The 23375-nt window shown below is 39.6% G+C and overlaps 1 protein-coding gene across 7 annotated transcripts in view; it reads right to left on the bottom strand.

Moving 5' to 3' along the window:
- Large1 (LARGE xylosyl- and glucuronyltransferase 1) overlaps nt 1-23375 on the bottom strand; it is a 502501-nt gene that overhangs the window by 72478 nt on the left and 406648 nt on the right. For all 7 annotated transcript variants that reach the window (XM_052166462.1, XM_052166464.1, XM_052166461.1 and 4 more), the window contains one exon: nt 16331-16435. In XM_052166462.1, coding sequence (XP_052022422.1) covers nt 16331-16435 — 105 coding nt within the window. The remainder of the gene's footprint in view (nt 1-16330; nt 16436-23375) is intronic.

Below are 23375 nucleotides of genomic sequence, written 5' to 3'. Positions count from 1 at the left end.
GGATGAGATAAAAAGATGAAGGGGATTAGTGTGCATAATTTGAAATTCACAAAGAGTCAATAATTTATTTTTAAATTATGTGCTTCAATACCTCTATGAATGTGCATGCGCATTTGGTATCAGTAGAGAACAGAAGAGGGTGTCTGATCCCTTGGAGATTGAATTACAGAAGCTGCTGTTTAGGTGCTGGGAATGAAAATGAAGTCCAATTCAAGAGCAGCAAGTGCTCTTATCCTAAATCATTATTCCAGACCCTTCTGAATACATCTTCATCTATTATTTGATAGTTACTTACCAGCCATGCAGCCTTGCCTTAGTGTCCCTGACTTCAGCAAAACCTTCATTGGCTCAACAACAATCAGTAGGTGTGTCAATCAAAGGGAGGGAAGTGCTCATGTTGGGCATTTACCACAAATGTTAAAGCCTTTGTGTTTATAAGAAACTATTTACAAGACTGTGTTGCTTCCTTCACATCAGCCTTTCATGGTGCATTTTGCAGGGATGGACTTGAACATATGTGTAGGTTGTAAAGAAATTTTATTTTGAATACACTCAGGAATTTGGAAAAAGTTACAAGTAAGGCCAGAAAACTCAAAATCAAATCTAGTAAGGACATGTATTTTGGCTTAGCTGAGTGAACTGCAGTCAGTTGTCTATACGCAACTCAGTCTGTGTAGGCAGAAAAAGCCAAATTCATAAGGAGAGGCCACACAGAAAAGTAGTGAAGGGAACTGCTATACATTTGGGTTCCCAAAGCAATCCCATTCATGATGACTAACTCAGCAGAAGGGCCACTCTCCAGACAGCTAAAAATATAAGTTTATACCTAGTTATATCTCTAAGACTGCTAGAAGGAAACTGACTTCCTCCCAGTCAGACATACATATTGAATATAATACATTTTACTTATTCTGGTGGTACAGGTTTTAAGGGAAAGTATATTCACCATTGACTGGGGATTCTGGGTAGAGAGAGTTTGAAATAATGGGAAGAATAGAGTGATAGAGAGATGTGTATTTATAAGTTGCAAGATGAATTATACTGATTGCTCATCTCCTTATACATACTGATTTTTTGGAAATATTATTTTCCTCATTGCTCAAAGGTCTTTTCAAAACAGATATCATTCTTATTTTGCTAAGGGGCTAACCCAGGCACATTTCTTGGAGAGAAAAGCCGGTAAAGATTCAAGTTTACCTCATTCCGCAGCCAAGCTTCCTTGCTATTCCACACAAATCTGAGCCACACTAGTACTATCTGAAGCCATGGAACTTCTACTTTTTTTTTTTAAATTCAGTTTCTACAAAGGTAAAAAATTATTAAAATATTACTCACCTCATCATCATCAGAAAACTGATGTGCCCTCTGGTGGCAGTCTGATAATGTTACCAGATAGCTTTCCTGAGAAAACTGATAGGGCTTGCCTTTTCACAAAGTTTAAATACTCCCAGCACCAGGGCATTTGAGCAATGTGGTATCACTGACATGGGAAGAGAAGATTTCCCTCTGCAACATCTTTTCCTGGTGAATATGAAACAGTTCCACCATAACATAGAAATTGTCCCATAAACAAACTTTAATGACACATATTATGAAAATGCCATAATAAAACCCATTACTTAATCAACAAGATAGATAAACCCTTAGCCAGACTGACCAAAGGGCACAGAGAGAGTATACAAATTAACAAAATTGGAAATGAAAAGGGGGATATAACAACAGAAACTGAAGAAATTCAAAAAATTATCAGATCCTACTACAAAAGCCTATACTCAACACAACTGGAGATTCTGGAGGAAATGGACAATTTTCTAGACAGATACCAAATACCAAATACCAAAATTAAATCAGGACCAAATAGATCATCTAAACAGTCCTATAACCTCTAAAGAAATAGAAGGGGTCATAGAAAGTCTTCCAACCAAAAAAAGCACAGGACCAGATGGTTTCAGTGAAGAATTCTATCAGACCTTCAAAGAAGATCTAACACCAATACTCTTCAAACTATTCCACAAAATAGAAACAGAAGGAACACTACCCAATTCCTTCTACAAAGACACAATTACACTGATACCAAAATCACACAAAGATCCAACAAAGAGAGAGAACTTCAGACCAATTTCCCTTATGAACATCGATGTAAAAATACTCAATAATAATTCTTGCCAATCGAATCTAAGAACACATAAAAAACGATCATCCATCATGATCAAGTAGGCTTTATCCCAGGGATGTGGGGATGGTTCAATATATGGAAATCCAACAATGCAATACATAACATTCTTTGAGTCTACATAAACAGACTCAAAGAAAAAAACTACATGGTCATTTCATTGGATGCTGAAAAAGCATTTGACAAAATTCAGTATCCTTTCATGCTTAAAGTCTTAGAAAGAACAGGAATTCAAGGCCTATACCTAAACATAGTAAAAGCAATATACAGCAAACTGGTAGCCAACATCAAACTAAATGGAGAGAAACTTGAAGCAATCCCACTAAAATCAGGACTAGACAAGGCTGCCTCCTCTCTCCTTATCTTTTCAATATAGTACTTGAGGTACTACTAGCTAGGGCAATTAGACAACATAAGGAGGTCAAAGGGATACAAATTGGAAAGGAAGAAGTCAAACTATCACTATTTGCAGATGATATGATAGTCTACCTAAGTGACCCAAAAAATCCACCAGAGAACTCCTTCAGCTGATAAACAACTTCAGCAAAGTGGCTGGTTATAAAATCAACTCAAGCAAATCAGTAGCCTTCCTATACTCAAAGCAGGCTGAGAAAGAAATTAAGGAAATGACACCCTTCACAATAGCCACAAACAATATAAAGTACCTTAGTGTGACACTGAACAAACAAGTGAAAGATCTGTATGACAAGAACTTCAAGTCTCTGAAGAAGGAAATGGAAGAAGACCTCAGAAAATAGAAAAATCTTCCATGCTCATGGATTGGCAGGATTAATATAGTTAAAATGGCCATTTCGACAAAAGCAATATACAGATTCAACACAATACCCATCAAAATCCCAACTCAGTTCTTCATAGAGTTAGAAAGAGCAATTCTCAAATTCATTTGGAATAACAAAAAACCCAGGATAGCTAAAACTATTCTCAACAACAAAAGAAATTCTGGGGGAATCAGTATCCCTGACCTCAAGCAATACTACAGAGCAATAGTGTTAAAAACTGCATGGTATTGGTACAGGGACAGGCAGGCGGATCAGTGGAATTGGGATGAAGATCCAGAAATGAACCCACACACTTATGGCCACTTGATCCTCGACAAAGGGGCTGAAAACATCCAATGGAAAAAAGATAGCCTTTTCAACAAATGGTGCTGGTTCAACTGGAGGTCAGCATGCAGAAGAATGCGAATTGATCCATCCTTATCTCCTTGCACTAAGTTCAACTCCAAATGGATCAAGGGCCTCCACATAAAGCCAGACACACTGAAGCTAACAGAAAAGAAACTGGGGAAGACTCTTGAGGAAATCAGTACAGGGGTATGCTCTAAGATCAAGAATTGACAAATGGGACCTCATAAAATTACAAAGTTTCTGTAAGGCAAAGGACACCATCAAAAGGACAATCGGCAACCAACAAATTGAGAAAAGATCTTCACCAACCCTACATCTGACAGAGGGCTAATATCCAATATATACAAAGAACTCAAGAAGTTAGACTCATAGCAGCAGAAAACCAAATAACCCTATTAAAAATGAGGTACAGAGCTAAACAAAAAATTTTCACCCGAAGAACTTCAGATGGCTGAGAAGTATTTTAAAAAATGCTCAACATCATTAGTCATTAGGGAAATGCAAATCAAAACAACCCTGAGATTTCACCTTACACCAGTCAGAATGGCTAAGATTAAAAACTCAGGAGAAAGCAGGTGTTGGTGAGGATGTGGAGAAAGAGGAACACTCCTCCACTGCTGGTGGGATTGCAAATTGGTACAACCACTCTGGAAATCAGTCTGGCGTTTCCTCAGAAAACTTCCTGAGGATCCTGCTATACCACTCCTGGGCATATACCCAGAGGATTCCCCAGCAGGTAATAAGGATACATGCTCCACTATGTTCATAGCAGCCCTATTTATAATAGCCAGAAGTTGGAAAGAACCCAGGTATCCCTTAATGGAGGAATGGATAAAAAAAAATGTGGTATATATACACAATGGAGTACTATTGAGCCATTAGAAACAATGAACTCATGAAATTCTTAGACAAATGGATGGAGCTGGAGAAGTGAGGTAACCTAGTCTCAAAAGATCAATCATGGTATGCACTCACTAATAAGTGGATATTAGCCTAGAAAATTAGAACGCCAAAGACATAAAATCCACACATCAAATGATGTCCAGGAAGAATGGAGGAGTGGCCCCTGGTTCTGGAAAGACTCAGTGTAGCAGTATAGGGCAATACCAGAACAGGGAAGTGGGAAGGCGTGGATGGGCAAATGGTGGAGGGGAAAAAACCCATTACTTGCATTCAAAACTATTCAGTAGATGGATGACAAGTACTTGCCAAAAGAAGACTGTTATGGTTGTTTCCTGAGGGGCCCTGCCAGAGCCTTATAGACACAGAGGCAGATGTTAGCAGCCAACCATTGGACTGAGCGTGGTATCCCCAATGGAGGAGTTTAAGGGCAGCCTGGAGGAACTGAAGGGGTTTGCAGCCCCATGACGATGTCAGCCACTCAGATGCCCCAGGACTCCCAGGGACTAAGCAATCAATCAAGGGGTACACATGGTTCTAGCCAAAAGTATGGCAGAGGAATGCCTTGTTGGGCATTAGTGGGAGGAGAGGTCCTTGGTCCTGTTAAGGCTCAATAGATGGGAAATTAAGGGGGAGGTATGTGGGAGTAGGTTGGGTGGAGGGGCATATTCTTGGAGGATGGGTTGGGGGTTTTCTGGGAGAGAAGAAACTGGGAAAGGGTATAACATTTGAAATATAAATTAAAAATATATTCAATAAAAAAGAAAAGTCTCGCCGGGAGGTGGTGGCACACACCTGTAATCCCAGCACTCTGGGAGGCAGAGGCAGGCAGATTTCTGGGTTCGAGGCCAGCCTGGTCTACAGAGTGAGTTCCAGGACAGCCACGGCTATATTGAGAAACCCTGTCACGAAAAAAAAAAAAAAGAAAAAAAAAAAGAAAGAAAGAAAGAAAGAAAAAGAAAGAAAGAAAGAAAGAAAGAAAGAAAGAAAGAAAGAAAGAAAGAAAGAAAGAAAGAAAGAAAGAAAGAAAGAAAGAAAGGAAGAAAAAAAAGTCTCATTTATTTTGGGACAAGAAGAAAATAAAGAGGGACAGAACAGGAAAACACAGTGATATGATGCTGGTGACAAAGAAACAGTCTCCAATCCAGAGCACATGAGAGGGATTTCATCAACTGTTATTGCAAACACTTATCAAGGTAGAATCAATGCTCCAAAATATAAAGATAGGCTGTGAATACTATGGATGGTGAGAAAAAAATGTAAGGAACATTCTCAAAGGTCTAGAGAGGACTGTGTAGATTTATAAACTATGGAGTCTAAGTTTAGCATCAATACTAAACAACTTTATGTATTGGTTGACTGGGTAGCCACCTTGGTTCAGCACTGGCTGTAGGCTCCTTGGCACTAAATGCATAAATTCATGACTCTTTTCCCAGTTTCACAGATTTTATGTGATGTAACTTAATATTATAATGATGACATTCCAAACCAAGAAAAAATACAGCAAATAATGGAAATAACCCTATGCTGTTGAGAGACACATTAATTGATCATGACAGGCTTCCAATCACAAATGACATGTAATGGTTTGATAACTATGATCTGAAAACTATACATTTCCTTATTAAGCTGTCTAATTATCACTTGCTGAACGTGCATGCTCCTACTGGAATTAGTAGAAATTGATGTCCATGCATACAAAGTGAGTACAAGCCTTTAAAGTGAACACTGGTTGAATTAATGCTATTGGTACCATAAAAATGGGGCCACTTCAATTGCATAATTAGTTTTGACATATATGCTGTGCCCCAAGTCAGACACTGACAACACTCAGTTTTTAGCAGCCTGGCAGAAGGTGGTGCCAAAAAGCTTGACTGTGGCCTTTGACTGGCATTTGCTGCTGCATTATCTGTCCATTCCATACTTGTTGCTGGGGTCCAGTAGGGAAGAGCCTGGTCATTGCCTTAGGGTGTTCTGCACAGAGGCTTGTGGCCTTAAATTTGACAAGACTTTTCCATGTAGTTGCCTGGGATGTGTGGGGTTTTACTCACAGTTGTCATGCCAGGAGTATAAGACTTCAACGTGAGGTGATTAAATGAATAAAGTAAAAATCAAAGTCTTCTCTTGTAACCATTTGGTCTAGTGCTAGACTGTTTGATCCATGGGTCAGAAGAAAGGACTGCTGCCTTCTGCAACTACTGAATATGTAGTGAAGCTCACACACAAAATGGCAACGAGAACAATGTGGTATCAATGGGAGAGGGGAGAAAACAACCCTTTCACACAGTGCTTTGGCGTGGGTTTAATACTGATTTTTGCTATACTGTGAAAGACAGATGACTAATGGGTGACTGTTGTCGATATGTGACCTCCGATTCTTGGGACAAATCTACAAGGGAGATGAAATTTACCTATTTTACAGATGAAGACTAATACTCACAAACATTTTCTTAGTAGCAAAATTAATCATATTGTATGATTAGTGATCTTTCAAACATGCCATCTTGCTGCCTGTGTGTGTGTGGGGGGGTGTGCATGTTTATACAATCATGCTCATAAGCAAACAGAGGAAACCTGGTTCTATCAGTGTTATCAGTGAATATAAAGTTGCTCCTTCTGTAGGAACAGTACTTCAGTGTTGGAATGACTAGAGGAGAACATAGGCTATCTGCAGGAAACCAGGCAGTGATAGGGCAGGGCTTCCTGAGGACTGTCTTGTGTGATAATAGAAGGCCTGATCTTGTGGAAGAGACAGCAGTCACTGGCTGGAGACCAGAAAGACTGGAATCAGGACAGTGTTTCAGAGATGACTTGCTGAATGTTAGAGTGACTTTGTTCTTTTAGCATGTGAGTATACCCAATGGACCTTTCAAGAAGTATGGGCCCAGTTCTTGCCAGCAAGAAGAATAATGTAAACTCCCTCTGAACAATAGTTATTTCCCTTTTCCTATGACGAGCTCAGTTTGAGGTTGGTTCCTTATGGTGGGGAAGGGTTTTGGCTCTGTGACAACAGGGGTGTGAGGCTACCTGCTTACATCACAGAAGATGAGGAAGCAGAAAAATGAGAATGCTGATGGCCAGCTGGCATTCACGTTCCACACTTATTTAGATTGGAACTCCAGCTCACTAGATGACCCAGCCCACTGGATGATGCTACCCTACTCTGGTTCGCTTCTCACCTAATTTTCACCAGAAATGACCCCATAGCCACATACAAAGGCATGCCCAACTAATATCCAAGTGTTTCTTAATCCACTCACATGGATAACAAAAACCAACCATTATACCAGGCCAAGTAATATCATAGGTCTGCATGAGCAAGATCTTTGATAAGAGAAAGGTTTCCCCTCCCTCCCTTCTCTCCGTTTCTTTCTGTAGCCTACTTTTCAGGATTAAGCTAAATGAAAGAATCACCCTAGGACTGACCTGGTTAATTCAGACCACATCCTTCCTTCCCAAGTAGCTGTATAACTCCAACAAACAAGACAAGTTCAAAGTAGGATTTGGACAAATCATTTTCCTTGAGCCAGTGTAGAATGTTAGTTCAGGGAATATAGTTAAACAAGTTGAGGAGACAGGGTAATAAACAAAAAAATATTTGACATATGTATAGGGAGTTGCAAAGGTATTTATTTACCAGGAATTTGATGTTTGTTTCTTCCATCTACACTGCCTCAGCTAACCATCACCACATGAAGATGAGTTGCTCCTTAGTATTTTGGTGGTTCTTGTGGCTTTGTTGGTCAGACCAATGAACGTGCCTGTGGGCACTAAATAGATGCTGGAGGGAAGCTCAGAGAGCATTTGTATGCTCAATTCCTTGAAGTGTTTATGAAAGCAGCCCTTACAACCGAATCATAGCTTTTCTCCCCTCTACTTTGTAGCACTGGGAATTTCATTATAAGCCTGACACAATAATGAAGGTTAAGTTTATTAAAAATGACTCAATTTAAGATCCCTGCTGAGTTTACCTGGGACTCACTTTCAAGTATAAAATTTAAAGCATTCCATGACAAAGTTTTTTTTTTTTTAAATTGAATATATTCTTCATTTACATTTCAAATGTTACACCCTTTCCCGGTTTTCCCCCTCCCTGAAAACCCCCAACCCATCCTACCACCCTCTGCCTCCAAGAAGATGCCCCCCTACCCCCTCGATTTCCCCATGCTGGGGCACCTATTGAGCCTTCATAGGACCAAGGACGTTTCCTCCCTCCGATGCCCCACAAGGCATTCCTCCAGCACACTTGCCACTCGAACCATGTGTACTCCTTGGTTGATGGCTTAGTCCCTGGGAGCCCCGAGGGGTCTGGTTGGCTGATATCATCATTCTTCCCATGGGACTGCAAACCCCTTCAGCTCATTCAGTCCTCTCTCCAACTCCTCTATTGGTGACCCCACACTCAGTCCAATGGTTGGCTGCTAACATCTGCCTCTGTGTTAGCAGTCTATAAGACTCTGGCAGGGCCCCTCAGGAGACAGCCATAACAGGCTCCTTTCGGCAAGCACTTCTTACATCCATAATAGTGTTGGGGTTTGGTGACTGTTGATAGGATGAATCCCCAGGTAGGACAGTCTCTGGGTGGCCTTTCCTACAGTCTCTGCCCCACATTTTGTCTCCATAATTGCCCATGAGTATTTTATTCCCTTTCTCAGAAAAAAACAAAGCACCCACACTTTGGTCTTCCTTCTTCTTGAGCTTCATGTGGTCTGTGAGATGTATCTTGTTTATTCTGAGCTTTTGGGGGTAATATCCACTTATCAGTGAGTGCATACCATGCGTGTTCTTTTGAGATTCGGTTGCCTCCCTCAGGCTGACACTTTCTAGTTCCATCCATTTGCATAAGAATTTCATGAATTCATTGTTTTTAATAGCTAAGTAGTACTCCATAGTGTAAATGTACCACATTTTCTATATCAAGTCCTTTGTTGCAGGACATCTGGGTTCTTTCCAGCTTCTGGCTATTATAAATAAGGCTGCTATGAACATAGTTGAGCATGTGTTCTTATTACATGTTTGAGTATCTTCTAGCCCAGAAACTGTGGAAATTCAAAAAATCATCAGATCCTAACTACAAAAGCTTAGACTCAACAAAATTGGAAATTCTGGAGGAAATGGGCAATTTTCTAGATACATAGCAGGTACCAATGTTAAAACAGGATCAGATAAACCATCTAAATACTTCTATAAGTCCTGAGAAAATAGAAGCAGGCATTAACAGTCTCCCAACCAAAAAAAAGCCCAGAACCAGATGGGTTTAGTGGGGTATTCTATAAGATCTTCAAAGAAGACCAAACACTGATACTTTTCAAAAAGCCCAAAACCAGATGGGTTTAGTGGAGTATCCTATAAGATCTTCAAAGAAGACCAAACACTGATACTTTTCAAACTATTTCACAAAATAGAAACACAAGGAACACTACCCAATTTATTCTATGAAGCCACAATAATACTTATGCCTAAACCAAACAAAGACCAAAGAAGGAAAAAGAACTTCAGACTAATTTCCCTTATGAACATCAATGCTAAAATACTCAACAAAATTCTTGCCAACCGAATCCAAGAACACATCAAAACGATAATTCACCATGATCAAGCAGATCCCCAGGGATGCAGGGATAGTTCAATATGTGGAAATCCATCAATGTAGTCCACTACATAAATAAACTCAAAGAAAAAAAACACATGGTCATTTCATTAGATGCTGAAAAGGCTTTTGACAAAATTCAGCATCCCTTAAAAGTCTTGGAGAGATCAGGAATTCAAGGTCCATACCTAAACATAGTGAAAGCAATATACAGCAAACTAGTAGCCAATATCAAACTAAATGGAGAGAAACTTGAAGCAATCCCACTAAAATCGGGAACCAGAACAAGGCTGCCCACTCTCTTCCTATCTATTCAGTATAGTACTTGAAGTTCTAGTTAGAGTAATTAGACAACAAAAGGAAGGTCAAAGGTATACAGACTGAAAAGGAAGAAGCCAAAATATCACTATTTTCAGATGATATAATCATATACTTAAGTGACCCCCAAACTTCCACCAGAAAATTCCTAAAGCTGATAAACAACTTCAGCAAAGTGGATGGATATAAAATTAACTCAAACAAATCAGTAGCCTTCCTCTACTCAAAGGATAAACAAGCTGAGAAAAAATTTAGGGAAACAATACCTTTTACAATAACCACAAATAATATTATATACCTTGGTATGACTCTAACCAAGCAAGGGAATGATCTGTATGACAAGAACTTCAAGCCTCTGAAGAAAGAAATAGAAGATGATCTCAGAAGATGGAAAGATCTTCCATGTTTATGGATTGGCAGGATTAAGATAGTAAAAATGGCCAGGCGGTGGTGGTGCACGCCTATAATTGCAGCACTCTGGGAGGCAGAGGCAAGCAGATTTCGGAGTTCGAGGCCAGCCTGGTCTACAGAATGAGTTTCAGGACAGCTAGGGCTATACAGAGAAACCCTGTCCCGAAAAAAACAAATCCAAAAAAAAAAAAAAAAAAAAAGGCCATCTTGCTGAAAGCAATCTACAGATTCAATGCAATCCCCATCAATCAGATTTCCAAATTGATTCTTCATAGAGCTAGAAAGAGCAATCTGCAAATTCATTTGGAATAACAAAAAACCCAGGATATCAAAAACTATTCTCTACAACAAAAGAACTTCTGGGGGAATCATCATCCCTGACCTCAATCTCTACTATAGAGCAATAGTGATAAAAACTGTGTGGTATTGGTATAGAGAGAGGCAGGAAGATCAAGGGGTAGAACTGAAGACTGAGAAATGAACCCACACACCTAAGGTCACTTGATGTTTGACAAATGAGCTAAAAACATCCAGTGGAAAAAAGACAGCATTTTTAACAAGTGGTGCTGGATCAGCTGGAGGTCTGCATGCCAAAAAATGCAAATCGACCCATTCTTATCTCCTTTTACAGAGATCAAGTTCAAGTGGATCCAAGACCTTCACATAAAACCAGATACACTGAAGCTTATAAAGGAGAAAGTTGGGAAGAACCTTGAACACATGGACACAGGGAAAATTTCCTGAATAGAACACCAATGGCTTATGCTCTAAGAACAAGAATTGACAAATGGGACCTAATAAAGCTGAAAAGCTTCTTAATACAAAGGATGCTATCAATAGGACAAAACTGCAACCAACAGATTGGGAAAAGATCTTTACCAATCCTACATCTGATAGAGGGCTAATATTCAATGTATACAAAGAACTCAAGAAGCTAGACTCCAGAGAACCAAATAAACTTATTAAAAAATGGAGTCCAGAGCTAAATAAAGAATTCTCAACTGAGGAAACTCTAATGGCTATGAAGCACCTAAAGAAATGTTTAGCATCCTTAATTATCAGGAAAATTCAAATCAAAACAATCCTGAGATTCCACCTCACACCAGTCAGAAAAACTCAGGGGACAGCAGATGCCAGTGAGAATGTGGAGAAAGAGGAACACTCCTCCATTGCTCATGGACTGCAAGCTGATAAAACCACTCTGGAAATCAGTTTGGTGGTTCCTCAGAAAATTAGACATAGTACTATCTGAGGACCCAGCTATACCACTCCTGGGCATATACCCAGAAGATGCTCTAACATGTAATAAGGACACATGCTCAACTATGTTCATAGTAACCTTATTTATAATAGCCAGAAACTGGAAGTAACCCAAATTTCCCTCAACAGAGAAATGGATGCAGAAAACGTGGTACAATTACAACGGAATACCATGCAGCTATTAAAAACAATGACTTTGTGACAAAATTTTTGCTTAAGGTTTTATCCCTTCCTGAAACTTGGAGGAGAGAGAGAGAGAGAGAGAGAGAGAGAGAGAGAGAGAGAGAGAGAGAGAGAGAGAGAGAGAGAGAGAGAGAGAATGTTCATGCCCAGCTTGCTTTTTCCTTCTTATTTATTCTGTATCCACAGCCCTTTGACATGTGCTGCCTATAGGCACAGGGAGTCTCCCCTCCTTCATCAACCCTTTTGGAAACATCCTCACAAATATTCAGAGGTATATTTTTTAGGTGACTCCATATTTTGTCAAGTTGATAATGAAGATAAACTTTCATATTTATCCTATGTGAGACAGGTGGACAACCGTAACTCATCAGTAGCTAAGTCAACACACTCTACTATAGTTCAATGGAATCTCTGGACTGGTTTTTAGCTGCAGTGGGAATGGCATGTTATTGTCTTACCACCCAAAAAGACACTCTAAAATAGATCCAGAAAATGTGAAAGATAGAAATAAATTTTGAAATCAGAGTAAAAAGCCAGAGGCTTCATTCAAATAGGCATGGTATAAGCTAAAGAGGTCCTGAAAGACGCACTTGCATTTGGTCTCTGGTGATCTCACATCTTCCATGAAGGTTCCCATCATGGAACCGTCCAGCCATAGCAGCACCTATAGCTAGACTTTATATGCACAGGCTTCTCTGTTCATCTTCCTTTCAGCCACCCTAGTGTCTCCTCCCCACAGATGTGTACCACTTACCTGCTCCTGACCTGCTGGATCCTGTCCCTAGGCCACATTTTCACATAGGAATTTTCCTCTTATTTACTCCATTTTAAGAGCTTGCCAGAATTTCTTGTTTATTATCAGATGAACAGGACAGACCTTAAAGACATCTGGGAATGCTAGTGTCTACTGTAAATGCCTGTAGGCTTACTTCGGTTTTATGCATTTTCCTCTTTTCTGTTGCAAAAAGATCTTGCAGGCCTGAGATCTCTGGTTGCTGAGAGGAATTTGTGCCACTTGATTCCTCATGATCTGCATTTTTAGATCACATAGGCCAAGAAATCCAAGTTTACATGACAATGTATTCATCATGTCCACAGAACAGGATTTGATGGGTGCACCAACTCTTAGGGAGCTTAGGGGTAAGAATGTAGGCTCTCATTCAAAGATTGACTGATGGGTGTCCATTTGCCAGGTCCAACTGTACATAGAAGGTAATACAGGGGTAAGTGAGGAGTCTGTGATAGCCGATGCTTTAAGACCAAATTGAATATACCATTCTCCTTCCTTTCCACTGTATCTTGTGTATCTCTCCCATCAAGTGTACCACTAGCCCCTTGCTATTTCATTCTTTTGGTGCCTCCATCAGGAAAGTATATGTAATTAGTGGGATAGAGGTGCCTGTTACTTACTGAGCATCAATAATGGTTCTACATCTGTGGCTTTTATGTTACATTTATGGCACCTTAGTTAGACCTCCAAGAAGCCTATTATTACTTGGTTTATTCCCTTATCAGATGATGGAAGATTAGTGGCACAACAGGATCCTAACTCAGTTCTGACAGATCCCTGACACACAACATCCTGCTCTGCAATAAACTGTTGTTGGTATAAGACAATCCTGTTCTTAAGAAGCTAGAGAGTAGATGCTTTTGGCTTTAGAAACCACAAGATTTCTGAGGCACTTCTCAAGTTCTGCCTTGGGTAATCAAAGTCAATGGTGTGTCAGGAGTTGTATTATAGCCACAAAATAGATTCTTTGGTTTTCCCCTTAGCAATCTAAAAATGCAAAACTCATCTTGGTTTTAGGAGGACACAAAACCAGAAATTTTAGTTACACCTTATTGTAGACAGTCAGATATTTACTAAGAGACAAAAATTGACTCAGAAAGTAGTGGTGAATATTTGTTGTGGTTGTTTAACTTATTATTTTGATTCTTTGTTGATTTCATATTGCATACTCCAATTTCACTCATCTCCCCCATCTCTTTGCATCTGCCTTCTACCCTTGCAACCTACCCTCAAAAAACAAAACAAAACAAAAGAAAAGAAAAAACCCCAAACATTTCACCATGGAAGCAGCAGTGTGTCACACAGTACACCCTTTTGTCCAAACAGTTCTACTTGCAAATGTTCATTGCAATGAGTCATTGAGGCCTCTGACTTCTATTAAACTGTCAATACTGGATCCTCAATGGCATTCTTCTTAAGTATCCTGTTGCTGACCTGTGCCAAGTAAGATCCTGCATCTTCGGATCTGCAGTACCGTAAATGTTTTTATAGTGTAATGTCCTAGCCACCCCAGTTTGATCCTGGGCTTCGGGAAGACTGGTTCTCTTTTCTAATTCTTTGGTTGCCTGCATTGGGATCAGCAAATAGTTCAGTCTATGCCTACTAGAGTGGGTTTAATAAACAAGGGTTAAGTAAGCAAAGCATGCTTTGCTAGAGTAGCCATGAAGGCTGAGACAGGGTATTTTCTTTTGCCGAGATCCTTTTCATTTGAAGCAGTCCCTCAGGGCCCCACTAACTAAATCAGGATCTGCCACACCAAAATACTTAATTTTAAAAGACTGTATTAGTATGGCCTGCAGCGTTAAGACTTGGAGGAAGAGGCAGGTATACTATGGGTTCAAGGACAGTCTTGTATGCATAGCAAATTCTAGGCTATGTATTGAGACTCTGTCTCAAAATATAAAATCAAACCCTAACAAAAAGTATTTGATTATAAAGCCATTTAAGTTTGAGCTACAAAGGTCAGTAGCTAATTTTGCAGGCTTTCTTAATTAGGGCTGTACTCTTAAAATCTCCACTTTCCTCTAATAGAAAGAATGGATAAGAAGAGCACGAAGATCTGATACTATGACCTGGAATTAGCACCAACTGCAGTGTCTAACACATAACAGGTAAGAAGATGTGTTGCCTCACCTATTCCTGAAGTTTGGAAATAACTTCCCTACCTGCTGTCTTAGTCCTGCTTACCTCAAGTTCCCCATTCCTCACCTCCTGAGAAAGTCCTCTTCTACTCAGCAACTAAAGGGTAATGCCCAGTTCAGTAAGAAAGCACAAACTCTGGGTCTGTGAAGGGTGGGTTGGTGTAACTTCAGCTGTAACCTCTATTATGCCTAGGAGACTTATAGGACATAAATGGGATGCAGCAGGTCTGATGACCTGGCAACTGTCAGCAATGGAATCTCACTATTCTTCAGGAATGGCCTTCAACATAGGTTCCTTGGCTGGACACTGATGCTGGCCTTTCCCTGTCTTCTTCCAGCTTTAACTCCTACTGTGACTATTGATTTCAGGTATGTATCAATAGTCAAGGTAACTATAAGCCAAACTGTAGTTTAATAGGGCCCATTTCTGAACTTGCATTTCCAGAAACTTGGCTCACATTCTTTTTCCTTTGGGTTCTGGGGCCTCATATTTAATTCTGACTTCTGTGAAGTCAGATAATCAGGTCTCACAATTAATTTTCTGGCTGTTTTTTTCTGTAGAGTTTGAGGTAGGACTTAGTAGGATCTGTCTATGCACCATCTTCAGGAAGTGTATTTCTCAAACATCAGCCCCAGTTCTGTTCTTAAGAGGAAGAAGCCCATTCTGGGACCAGAAATTGTTAAGCCCCAGGTTCTAATCCTGATAAGACTCTTGAGTGTGGCCACACAAGTGACTAACAATAACAGAGAGAGAAACAAAAAAAGAAGATGAAGGACAGGTGTTAGTAACAAAGTAGAATTAAATTACCTGATTTTAGACATAGGATACTTAAGGCATGAAGTACTTAGAAGTACCAAGGTCCAAATATGTCTAACTATTCTGCTACCTCCTGGGTACATGGACCTTTGGATTAGAGGAAGGGTCAGAGAGAGAGTATGAGCTCCTGCTACTTGTGCAGGCTATACATAGAAGACTACTACAAGATAAATGCTGATGCCTATTGTGAGTGCAGATCTAAAGTGCATGTGTGATATGACTGAGAAAGACAACATCTTCAATTAAGGAACAGAATACTGAATTTATTACTGCAGAATGATCACTGGTTTGTATCAAAGTCAAAGAAATTACAGGATAAACTGATAAAGAATTAAATAGGATCTAGCATTCAAGTCAGGAGAGGAGCTTTCTGGCAAGACTGTCAAGGCTTCCAAAGTTTAACTGCTTTATCAGTTATAGCACGGCATGAAATAACTGGAGGTGTTATCTGTGCATGTCATGTGCCCTGACAAAAATCAGAAAACCAGGTGGCCTCCTCCATGCTGCTGCTCACCTCCTTTCTTTGAGGAAGGGACAATAAGTCTATGTTTCACTCTATATGCACCCCCCCCACACACACACACATTGCCCTTATGATTTACCTGTGTTATAGCCCCTACCAAGGGCTGGCCATGGACGGTGGTTTTTCCAGAGATTTCCAAGATACCAGTCACTCTGGTTCTCTACCAAGCCCAGGACCTGTTGCCCTGTAAAACATAGAATACACAGATATCTTAGAAGTAGCAGTCAGGCATCTAGAGCTGGAGAATATGGAACACAGGGAATGATTATGCAGATGATCATAATAACAGTTTGTATCCACTGAGGGCTTTTTAAGTAAGTGTCAGGTCCTTACCTAATGTTTAACTTGCATTAACATATTTCATTTTTACAATTAGGTAGCTGCTTTTAGTATCTCTATTTTTATGGCAAAGAGAAAGCTTCTCAGAACAATTACTTTATCCAAGTTCATCTATTTCTGATAAAGGTAAAGTCTCCATCCATCCATCCATCCATCCATCCATCCATCCATCCACCACCCTCCCATCCATCCACCCATGCATTTATTCATTCCCTAAGTCATGTGTCATGAGGCATATCTTTATAGTCTGACATGCTAATCTTCAAGCATTTCAATCTGATGTTTTCCATTGTATATTGATTTACTGGCTTTCTGATTTTGAGCTGCAAATCTTTGTTTTGTTTTAACATCAAAGCATAGGGAATGATCCTCCTTTGATGAACTGAGAGCCACTCTGTGACAAGTTCCTTACAATGTGTCTGTTCTTAAACAGACTCCTAAAACATATCAATCTATGTCAATAAGCACCATGTCAACCCAAGAGTGTCATCTGAGGGGATAATTACTCTCCTGTCACTATAGTTGGCCTTGTCTCCAGTATACCATGACATCACATATGAGTTGGATTCGTAGTCTATCACTTAGGGATGCTTGTCTGGAATGTAGGTAGGACTGAATTTCTGAGCCTTCCAGGAATTTTATCAAACCTATATGGGTTCATTAATGATCTAGTAAGACAGCAATAAAAAGTATAGTCTTAGAATTACCTATAATAAAAATTTAGAATTTATTGACTAGGGATTGATGCGCTAATATGACCAGTGATTAACATAAGCCCTTATGGAGCTAGTATGTGAATCTGCATTTCTCTGACATCTAGATTCCTTTCTTTTTAATGATTTAGTGCTTACTCTTACAAGTTTTGAGGTAGGTATCATTAATCTACATCTCATAGAAAGAGAGGCTTAGAGACTTTAAATAATGTGCTAACAGTCACAAAACATTGATGGCTTTTACACCTAACATTCTAGAGTGAAACTTCTTGTGCTGTTTGTGTCAGTCTGAGAAATAAAGAGCTTTCTGACCAAATTAAAACCCACCAGTATGCTAAGAAAACATAGCAGTACTGTTGGAACACCATGCTGGGTGATATAGGACCTCCTTGGTATGATGATGGCTCTCTGAAATGATGGTACAAGGGTTTGGTGTAATTTATTTGTTCAATTTATTGAGCTGCTATTTGATTCATTATTCCAGCACAAACACATAAATTAGAGGCATGGGAAAAATACTACCACTTACTTTGTCAATGTAGGTGATCATGTCCAAACTTGCATAATCCCTTGGAAAAGTGTATATGCAATTTAAAGAGTACAAGATCCAACCAATGCCTAATGCACTTATCTTGGGGATTTGGTGGAGAACAACCAGCTGAAAAAGGCTTGCTCCCCTTAGCCTCAAAGCTGGACTCATAATCCTGGTTCTAAATAACAATTTGGTTACCTTATATAGGAGCACATGACAAAGTCAAAGTAGTACTTGGAGGTCATGGCTTATACCAATTAAGGAGTCTGGGTTGGGATTACCAACATTTTTGGCTTGATGTGTTTGTGCTGGAATAATGAATTAAATAGCAGCTCAATAAATTGAACAAATAAATTACACCAAACCCTTGTACCATCATTTCAGAGAGCCATCATTATACCAAGGAGGTCCTATATCAAGGTATATACCTAAACATAATCAAAGCAATATACAGCATGCCAATAGGCAACGTTAAGCTAAGTGGAGAGAAATACCAATTCCACTAAAATCAGGAGTAAGAGAAGGCTGCCCACTCTCTCCCTATATGTTCAATATAGTACCTGAAGTTCTAGCCAGGGCAGTAAGACAACTACAGGAGATCAAGGGGATATAAATCAGAAAAGAAGAAGTCAAATTATGACTATTTGCAGATGATAGAATAATATACACAAGAGACCCAAAACTTTTTACCAGAGAACTTCTATAGCTGATGAATAGATTCAGCAAAGTGGCAGGATACAAAAATAAGCCCTCCTTTATACAAATGATAAATGGGCTGAGAAAGATCAGGGAAGGAACACTCTTTACAATAGCCACAAATAATATAAAATACCTTGGTGTGACTCTAACCAAACAAGTGAAAGATCTGGCAAGAATTTCAAGTCCCTGAAGAAAGAGATTGAAGACCTCAGAAGATGAAAAGAGCTGCCATGCTCCTGGATAGGTAGGATTAAGAGAGTGAAAATGCCTATCTTATCAAAAGCAATCTACAGATTCAATGCAATGGAATTCCAAACAAAATTTTTATACACCTTGATTAAAATATCACCTACTCCTAGAGTCTATTATAATGTGGATAAATAGATGAGTGAATAGATGGAAATGGAATCTTACGCACGGCCCATCATCCTAGCCCACCTGAAGCTGTGAACTCTACTGTACTGAGTGAAACTAGGTATGGAGAAACCAATTTCTCTAGATAAGCATAATAGGTGGCTCTCATCATAATATGTAAGGTACCTTCGCTATTCCCAGAAAAGTTTTAGCCCACAGAGAAATACTGCCAATCACTGTTGCACATCAAGCCAGCTGTGCTTGCTTATATCATCAGTGAATATTAACATGTTAAAACCTAGTGTCCCTGAGTATCATAGGGCACCCAACAATGCTCTACAACCTCATATCTATTCTAACAGGCTATTTTTGATTAGGAGGCCTTTCATAGGCCATTGAATTCCGTGCCCGAATGTAGGATGCCTAAAATAAGAAAAATCATTTAGTGTCACGGTACACACGGTACAACACCCTGAAAGAACAGCTGCTCTGCCCTGGGTGCCCCTGTGTAAAATAAAAAAGCATCTCCCGGGAAGATGTGCACAAAAAGGTATTAAAACAGCAAGGAATACATGGAACTGGACTGTTTATGAACTTGTATGTTTCCCAGCACCTGCTTCAGGAGTTCAGCTCCAGGCATTTTCAGATAATATGTTCTCAGATGAGTCATGGGAGCTTAGCAATTATCCTCTAAGAATCTCCTTTGAAAGATGCATGCACAAGGCGATTGAAGTGGACAGACACATGATCAGAGGAGGAACTAGTTTTCTGAGGCTGGCTTCCTATTCATCCTTTTATACCCCCCCCCCCCATTTATGCATCTCAAACAGAGAGGACACTCTGTCTTTCATTGAACCATAGTTAAGTTCTCACCTCTTTTCAGATGCTAGCTCTTCCACACTTGACAGATTTTCTTGGGTAAATTCTTGGACCTTCATTTACCTTATTTATAAAATGGTGATAGCATGTATGTTCTGAGACTTCTTTGGAACTGTTAACCAGGGTCATGTCTCCTAGATTTATATACTGCACGTCCCTCTGATGTTATAGAGACACTGTATCTAATTGCTGTTCATTTTGATTCTCTGTTTCATTTTTAAATGAAACATTATGTGCTATTAAAATCGTTCCTGTCACCTTGATGGGACCGTCTGTGACGGTCATTCCAGAGCACTTCAAAAGAGCATTGGAGGCACAATCATGGTAACGTTCTGAATCTAGACTATGGACCTAATGTGACAACCATCTCAAAAATGTTACAGCTAGAGCTAACATATCTTCTCTGTTATAATGGACTATGGTCCCTTAACCCATGATCCCCAAAACAAACATGATACAAAAACAAAAACCCTTCCTTCAGGTACTTTGTCAAATATTTGTCACAGCAACAGGAACAATTTTATTCCCATTTATTCACTGCCCAATACAAGTTTTACTGTGATGATACACTTCACAGATTCATGTGAAGATCCACAGATCCAGTTCCATGGCTGAGTCTGACTACTCTACAGGGAATTAAAATCTGTGTTGCTTGAAAAGTTGAATGAAGCAAGGAAGTGAGATTTGGCATGTTGGTAAGATCACTAGGAGCCAGTAAAGTTCACCAGGCAGAAAAGAGCTGCATTTTTTTCTGCAGGAAGCTTCCAGGATCCGGAAGCAGCAGGGATTTATGGGGTGCCTACTGACTGTTGTTTTTCCAGGTGCTCAGGCCTATCATTAGTAATGCCAGGGCACTAAGGTGAGGGTTCCTCTTCCCAGAGGTACCCAAGAGACAGGGGGGAAGGGCTGAGACTCAAAAGTAAAGGATTCAATAACAGACATAAGAATGAGTGCGTTGCCAGGATCCATGAGCAAGGCTCTGTCTCTACTTCCCCAGACATTCCTCTAAAGACTCAAATTCTCTTATTAATTTATACCTTAAAACATATCCTGCTCACTCTCAAATAATCATTTTTCTCTTCTTCCATGATTTTTTTGTCTTTGGAAATGGGAAAAACTAAATAAAATAAAAAAAATAAAAAAATAAATAAGTAAATAAATAAATGGAAAAAAAGAGAAATGTTGACTTCTGAGCTCTCTTATAAGGCAGGCTTTTATTACACCAAGGTACACAACTGCTAATACGTCTTAGGTGTGGCCTCCATCAGGGATGCAAAGCTGGCCTGAATTCAGTCATCCACCTCTCTTTGGGCACTTCTGGATCTACCCTTTCTTGTAAAAAAGATTTTTCTCACATATTTTGATTGTTCACTCACACCAATCCCTGTGATTTACCAGCCACAGTGCCAAAGAGCAAATGTCTAGATTTTCTGACTGGAGTTGCAAACATGGCACCTAGGTTAAGTATTTGATGGTGAATATTACAGTTCTGGATATTCTAGTAACCAAGTATTGCAACTGGCCTAGTTCCTGCACTGTGGGTGTGCTGTTTTATTTCCTGACAATATATGATAATCAGATTTACCTTGTTGCTATCTGAAGGTTGCTCTGAGAACAAACTCAAATGCCCTCTTCAGCTTTGATGAATATTATCAAACTTCTGGGTGATAGTAATTTAAGTGATAATTTCTGTGATAATTTAAGTGATTAATATGTCCAATTCATATTTATTATTTAATAGGTAAGCAAGCACTCACACGCACAAAGCTTGTCCTGATTACTCAAAACAAGCTCAAATTCTGAGCCTCATGACAAGATCTGCTTAATACGGCATAACACATTTCTTATTCCAAAGCTTTACATTTTCAGTGGAAAGTACTGAGAAACAATGGATGAAATAACCCGACAGGGGTTTTTCAGTTAAGGTTCACCTAGATGTAAACCATACTACCCTCTCCGCATGTCTGCTCTCTGATGGCCAGAATTCTCCCTTAGAGGCCAAAGACAGCCTAACCTAAAACAAGCAGATATTAGTCATCTCCTGCAGTAACATTAACTCACCACTGACACCCCAACTGACACACTGTCATTAAAAATTATTTTTAAACACTATATAAAATAAAGGTTTATGATAGCATTGATATTCTTTCTAATGGATACTAAATGGAGGCTTCTGAATTTAGGGTAGACAGTTCTTTGCAAAGACACAGAAAAGGGTGTGGGCAGCAGTGGGACAGGTAGAGAGGCAAGACCTTTTTCCTTAGTGTACAGGTCTATAACCACTAAGCTAGAAAGTCTCAAGAGCAGGAACTGATTACCAAAAAGCCAGATATTACATAGCCAAGCAAATCCACCCACTTGGTTTGTCAGCCATTAGTTCTCTCATCCATCATCCCATCACCCATGAGTTAGCTACTGAAGGTTGACTATAAGACAAACACTCTTCTAAACTCTGAGTTATAAAAATAGGGCAATAATGGAGGTAGCTCAGTCGGTGGGATTGAATCCTAGCATCCACATAAAATGACAGGCATAGTGTATTAGTTAGCCTTGGTCATAGTGGCATAGTGTCTTAGTAAGTCTTAGATTAGGCTCGCCTCAACTCAGATCTGCCTGTTTCTGCCTTCGGGGTGCTGGGATTGAAGGTGTATGCCCCCACTTCCCAGCCTGCACTTTTAAACATTACTTTTAATGGTGCTAATGTAAGGAGATCAGACTAGGATGTGCAAGGAAAACATGGAGAGGAAAGGTTAAGACAAATAAATATCCTACAGATACCACCAAGGTCACCTCTTTACTGGGAAAAAACAGAGGCTTGCTGGAGGAGCTAAGAAACTCTAAAGTCCTCGTCTTGCATATAGGAAAGCTAATTTTATGTATCCATAGGAGGATCTTAATTCCAGATCCATATTCATTTAGTACTGGGACTGGAGTTCACAGCTACACTACCAGTCTGAAGTACCACAAAGCTAGATCTAGATCCTATCTTGAGAATTATATTTGGGAACTCATCTTTACAAAATTCTCTCAAATTTCTAAGGAATAGGAGTTCATTACCACATGGATGCCCTCAAAACTATAAGAAAACAGATTTGCAGAAGAATAATAAGTCCCCAAAAGTTTGTGAAAATCAATCAGCACTGAAGAGCCTGTGTTTAGTCAGCTTGTTTTAAAAACTAGGGCTGGGGAGCTAGCTGGCTTGGTGGTTAAGCTTAATTCTTGCACTTGCAGTCTCTGGCTTTGATTCCAAGCTCATAACAACTTGGAGCGCCAGTGTTCCCAAACACATGTGACACATACAACCTACATATGTGCACATATATAGACATGAAAAAGATCTTTTTAAAAACAACAAGGAGTAGGGAATCGTTTCAGAATAAATCCTTAATTTTCTCACTCCCATCCCTTAAAAGGTACAGCTCCTCTCACATTGAACAAGTTCTTAAAGGGACACATTTCTAATCGATATAATGGAACAAGATTTATGTCTCGTGACTTCTAAATTTAAGTGAATAAAAGAACACAGACCATCTGCCTGGCTCTTCCTTTTCTTTCTCTCTCCCTCTGCTGACACTGGAGAAAACCGTTCTCCATGCTCTAGGGATGCA

Source organism: Apodemus sylvaticus, chromosome 21, assembly GCF_947179515.1.
Source record: "Apodemus sylvaticus chromosome 21, mApoSyl1.1, whole genome shotgun sequence".
NCBI classification, from domain to species: Eukaryota; Metazoa; Chordata; class Mammalia; order Rodentia; family Muridae; genus Apodemus; species Apodemus sylvaticus.
This window is presented reverse-complemented; position numbering and strand designations above follow the sequence as displayed.